This window comes from Lipotes vexillifer, unplaced genomic scaffold (assembly GCF_000442215.2).
Source record: "Lipotes vexillifer unplaced genomic scaffold, Lipotes_vexillifer_v1.1 scaffold1106, whole genome shotgun sequence".
Taxonomy (NCBI): domain Eukaryota; kingdom Metazoa; phylum Chordata; class Mammalia; order Artiodactyla; family Lipotidae; genus Lipotes; species Lipotes vexillifer.
In genome coordinates, this window is record NW_006776601.1 from 707652 (window position 1) to 713461 (window position 5810).

At 35.4% G+C, this 5810-nt stretch overlaps 1 protein-coding gene across 1 annotated transcript in view; it reads left to right on the forward strand.

The window, feature by feature from the left end:
• Positions 1–5810, forward strand: part of POLQ (DNA polymerase theta) — a 124653-nt gene that overhangs the window by 100096 nt on the left and 18747 nt on the right. Inside the window, 1 exon segment of the mRNA XM_007450507.1 lies at positions 1–48. This exon segment is cut by the window's left edge and continues 95 nt beyond it. Coding sequence (XP_007450569.1) covers positions 1–48 — 48 coding nt within the window.

The window sequence follows — 5810 nt, forward strand, 5'->3', positions numbered from 1 at the left end:
GAATGCCGTTTTCAGTTAGCATGAGACATGCCTTTGTGCCTTTCCCAGGTAAGGTGACCGATGATAGTTTTTGAGCTTCTTTTTGCTGTGGGAATGGTTTTCAAAGCACTGATAAAGCCTGATTTATGAATAAGACTCAGAAGGATACATTAGTTCCTCCATCTTTCCTCTCTTTGGTGGAGCCTATTTTTCCCCTTCATGTTGCCAGGTTTATAACAGTCAGTCATTATTGTCTTCATGATCTGCTCTGTGGGAAACCTCTGTGCTGTTTGCTCAGCATCCTGCTGAAATCATGTAATCCTGGGTCATTGTAAACCTTTTTGCAAAATCCAGTGAATTTTGTTAGTTGTCATCCTCTTTGACTTCTCTATAGCATTTGTCACTCTGTTAATCCTCTCTTTCCTCAATTTCTCTCCCCCACGACCTCTAAGGGCACAATTTTTTTTTTGGGTCTCTTTCTAACTTGTTTTGCTCTTTTGTTTCTTCTCCACTTCTCCCCACTGCTGCTTCCTATTGCAGGGGGTAACCCTCAAGGCTATCTTACTTCTGTCTGACCTCTCCTCAGTACTCGTCATCAAAACATTTGGAAGTCATGATCTATCTCCCAGATCATCCCTATTATTTGTATACATATTTACTCTTTTTGCCACTTGGCAGCTCTGGGTGAGTGCAGTTAACCAGCTGAATTTATTTGAATTCTGTCAGAAATTTATATTCCAGGGTGAATTCAGGTCTATGATAGTATAACCCATTTGGCAATTTTCAGCTTTGCTTTTTAAATATGAACTACCAGCATTTTACCATTGTAACTATATTTAAGTATTCAGTTCTGTGGCATTAAGTGCATTCACAGTGTGGTGCAGCCATTACCACCATCCATCTCCAGAACTTTTTATCATCCCCACCTGAAACTCTGTACCCATTAAATATAACTGTCTACCTGGACTCCCACAGCCCCTGGCAACCACCATTCTATTTTCTGTCCCTATAAATTTGACCACTCGAGATCATATAATATCTGTACTTTTGTGCCTGGCTTATTTCACGTAGCATAATGTCTTCAGGGTTTGTTTATTCATGTTGTAACAATTGTGTCAGAATTTCTTTCTTTTTTAAGGCCAAATAATATTTCATTATATTTATTTATTCTTACCTAAATAATAAAACTGTGTTTAACACAATATTTTATACTGATTTTGTTTAAAATTTTTAAATTAATTTAAATTAAATGTATATGGACTTAACCTGAAAATTTCTGCCATTTAAATGTAGTGTTTAGTTAACTATCTAAAATAACTCTTGATGGGGTTTATCCCAGGAATGCAAGGATTCTTCAATATATGCAAATCAATCAATGTGGTAAACCATATTAACAAATTGAAGGAGAAAAACCATATGATCATCTCAATAGATGCAGAAAAAGCTTTCAACAAAATTCAACACCCATTTATGATAAAAACCCTTCAGAAAGTAGGCATAGAGGGAACTTACCTCAACATAATAAAGGCCATATATGACAAACCTACAGCCAACATCGTTCTCAGTGATGAAAAACTGAAAGCATTTTCACTAAGATCAGGAACAAGACAAGGTTGTCCACTCTCACCACTATTATTCAACATAGTTTTGGAAGTTTTAGCCACAGCAATCAGAGAAGAAAAAGAAATAAAAGGAATCCAAATCGGGAAAGAAGAAGTAAAGCTGTCACTGTTTGCAGATGACACGATACATAGAGAATCCTAAAGATGCCACCAGAAAACTACTAGAGCTAATCAATGAATTTGGTAAAGTATTAGGATACAACATTAATGCACAGAAATCTCTTGTATTCCTGTACACTAATGATGAAAAATCTGAAAGAGAAATTAAGGAAACACTCCCGTTTACCACTGCAACAAAAAGAACAAAATACCTAGGAATAAACCTACCTAAGGAGACAAAAGACCTGTATACAGTAAACTATTAAGACATTGATGAAAGAAATTAAAGATGATACAAATAGATGGAGAGATATACCATGTTCTTGAATTGGAAGAATCAACATTGTGAAAATGACTCTACTACCCAAAACAATCTACAGATTCAGTGCAATCCCTATCAAACTACCACTGGCATTTTTCACAGAAGTAGAAGAAAAAATTTCACAATTTGTATGGAAACACAAAAGACCCCGAATAGCCAAAGCAATTTTGAGAAAGAAAAACGGAGCTGGAGGAATCAGGCTCCCTGACTTCAGACTATACTACAAAGCTACAGTAATCAAGACAGTATGGTACTGGCACAAAAACAGAAAGATAGATCAATGGAACAGGATAGAAAGCCCAGAGATAAACCCACGCACATATGGTCACCTTATCTTTGATAAAGGAGGCAGGAATGTACAGTGGAGAAAGGACAGCCTCTTCAATAAGTGGTGCTGGGAAAACTGGACAGCTACATGTAAAAGTATGAGATTAGAACACTCCCTAACACCATACACAAAAATAAGCTCAAAATGGATTAAAGACCTAAATGTAAGGCCAGAAACTATCAAACTCTTAGAGGAAAACATAGGCAGAACACTCTATAACATAAATCACAGCAAGATCCTTTTTGACCCACCTCCTAGAGAAATGGAAATAAAAACAAACAAATGGGACCTAGTGAAAATTCAAAGCTTTTGCACAGCAAAGGAAAGCATAAACAAGACGAAAAGACAACCCTCAGAATGGGAGGAAATTGCAAATGAAGCAACTGACAATGGATTAATCTCCAAAATTTACAAGCAGCTCATGTAGCTCAATATCAAAAAAACAACCCAATCCAAAAATGAGCAGAAGACCTAAATAGACATTTTTCCAGAGAAGATATGCAGATTGCCAACAAACACATGAAAGGATGCTCAATATCATTAATCATTAGAGAAATGCAAATTAAAACTACAATGAGGTATCACCTCACACTGGTCAGAATGGCCATCATCAAGAAATCTACAAACAATAAATGCTGGAGAAAAGGTAACCCTCTTGCACTGTTGGTGGGAATGTAAACTGATACAACCACTATGGAGAACAGTATGGAGGTTCCTTAAAAAACTACAAATAGAACTACCATATGACCCAGCATTCCCACTACTGGGCATATACCCTGAGAAAACCATAATTCAAAAAGAGTCATGTACCACAATGTTCATTGCAACTCTATTTACAGTAGCCAGGACATGGAAGCAACCTAAGTGTCCATAGACAGATGAATGGATAAAGAAGATGTGGCACATATATACAATGGAATATTATTCAGCCATAAAAAGTAATGAAATTGAGTTATTTGTAGTGAGGTGGATGGACTTAGAGTTTGTCATACAGAGTGAAGTAAGTCAGAAAGAGAAAAACAAATACTGTATGCTAACACATATATATGGAATCTAATAAAAAAAGGTTCTGATGAACCTAGGGGCAGGACAGGAATAAAGATGCAAACATAGAGAATGGACTTGAGGACACGGGGAAGGAGAAGTGTAAGCTGGGATAAAGTGAGAGAGTATCATGGACTTATATATACTGCTAAATGTAAGATATGGGGCTATATGTATATGTATAGCTGATTCACTTTGTTATAAAGCAGAAATTAACACCATTGTAAAGCAATTATACTCCAATAAAGATGTTAAAAAAATAAAAATAAAATAATTCTTGATATATGGTTGGATTTAAGTCATTATCATTTGCATTTTGTTCTTTCTTTATTCTTTTTTAAAAACTGTAAATGACTATTTTTGTTATTGTTTTATTTCCTCTATTTTTTTTTTTTTTTCCGGTATGCGGGCCTCTCACTGCTGTGGCCTCTCCCATTGCAGAGCACAGGTTCCGGACGTGCAGGTTCAGTGGCCATGGCTCACGGGCCTAGCCGCTCCGTGGCATGTGGGATCTTCCCGTACCAGGGCATGAACCCGTGTCCCCTGCATTGGCAGGTGGACTCTCAACCACTGTGCCACCAGGGAAGCCCCTCTATTATCTTTTTAACTCTATATCTTAGATACTTTAGAGTTTACAATATGCATCACATCACAGTCTAGCTTCAAATATTTTTATACCACTTCATCCATAATGTAAGGAGTGTTTTTCCATTTCCCATTTTTTGTAATACGTTTAACTTCTATGATTATTATAAACTTTGCTATGTAGTTTTTTTTTTTTGCTGTAAACAGTTATGACCTTTCAAAGAAATCAAGAAACAAAAGTGTCTTTTCTGTCTCTTCACTTTTTTACCCTTCCTGGCACTCTTTGTTCTTTGAAGTAGACTCAAGTTTCCATCTATTATCAATTTTCTTAACCCAGAGTACTTCTTTAAGATTTTTTTTGTAGTGCAGTTCTACTGACAGTGATTTCTCTTAGCATTTCCATGTCTAAATTTCTCTATTTTATCCTCATTTTTGTAAGAATTTTTTATTTGACATAGATTTATGGGTTTGTAGTCCTTCTCTTTTAGCACTTTAAATATATATTTCCATTAGCTTATGGTTTGCATTATTTCTGATGAGAAGTACACCACTATTTTTCTTGCTGTTCTTCCAAGCATAATATATTTTTTCCCAGGATGCTTTTTTGATTTTTTAAATTTGTTATTCAGTTTCAGCAGTTTGATTTGGGTGTGAGTCTCTGGGTGGTTTTTTATGCTTTACTATTTGGGCTTTTGAGTTTGCTGAATTTCCTGAGTCCACTTAGGTTTCTTTTTCTTTCTTCTTCTTAATCTATGTGCTTATATTTTTCATTACATTTGGAACATTTTCAGCCATTATTTCTTATAATATTTTTGTCCTTATTTTGCCCTTTTTTCCTGTTACTCCAAATATACATGTGTAATACCACTTAGTATAGTCCCACAGATCACTGAAACTTTCTTTTTTCTTTTCTTCTTTATTCCCCTCTCTTCATTTTTTTAAACTCTGTACTGCAATGGATATTTTCTATTGACTGTTTTAATGTTCACTGATCTTTTTTTCTACAGTGTCTAAATGCTGTCATATCCTTTTCGTGAATTTTGCATTTCAGATATTGTATTTTCAGTTTTAGAATTTTAATTTTTTGTATAGTTTTCATTACTTTATTGTAATTCACTATTTGTTCCATCATTTTTATGTTTCTTTAAATTCCTGAACATATTAAAATTCCATCATATCTGTAATTTCTGAGTCATTTTTCTATTGACTGAATTTTCTCCTAGTCAGAGTTACATTCTCCTGGTTCTTCATATGTCTAGTATTTTTTTTATTGTATGCTGAACATTATGGTTACTACACTGTTAACTCTTTGGATTTTGTAGTCTTCATTTATAGCATTTTCTTCTGGCAGGCAGTTAATTTACTTTCACATCAGCTTGATCATTTTGAGTCTTTTAAAGCTTTGTGAGCAGACGTTTAGAGTAGCCTTTACTCTAGGGCTAGATTAACCATCATTGTAAGGTTTGGCCTTACTGCGGTCTCTACTTTGTGCTCAAGTTGTTCAGCAGGATTTCTCCACTCAGTCTGGTCAGAGCTTGAACATCTTTCAACATTCAAGAGTATGTTGTTCAAGTAGTTCAGCTGATAGCTGAACTTTGGTAATAGCTATTTCTTTAGTGTTTGTTCTTTGCCTGGTTCTCTGAACTTTCTCCCTGCACAGTTTAGTATTTGGTCAAAAATCCAAAGGGATTACTGTGCATATTTCTGGTGATCCTTTTATGCAAAGTTCTTTTCTCTCCAAATTTCACAATTTCTAGCAGCCTCAGCAGGCCCAAATTACACTTTCTTCTTCCAGCTCAGAGACCACAGTGCTTTGTTTCATCTCTTTCCC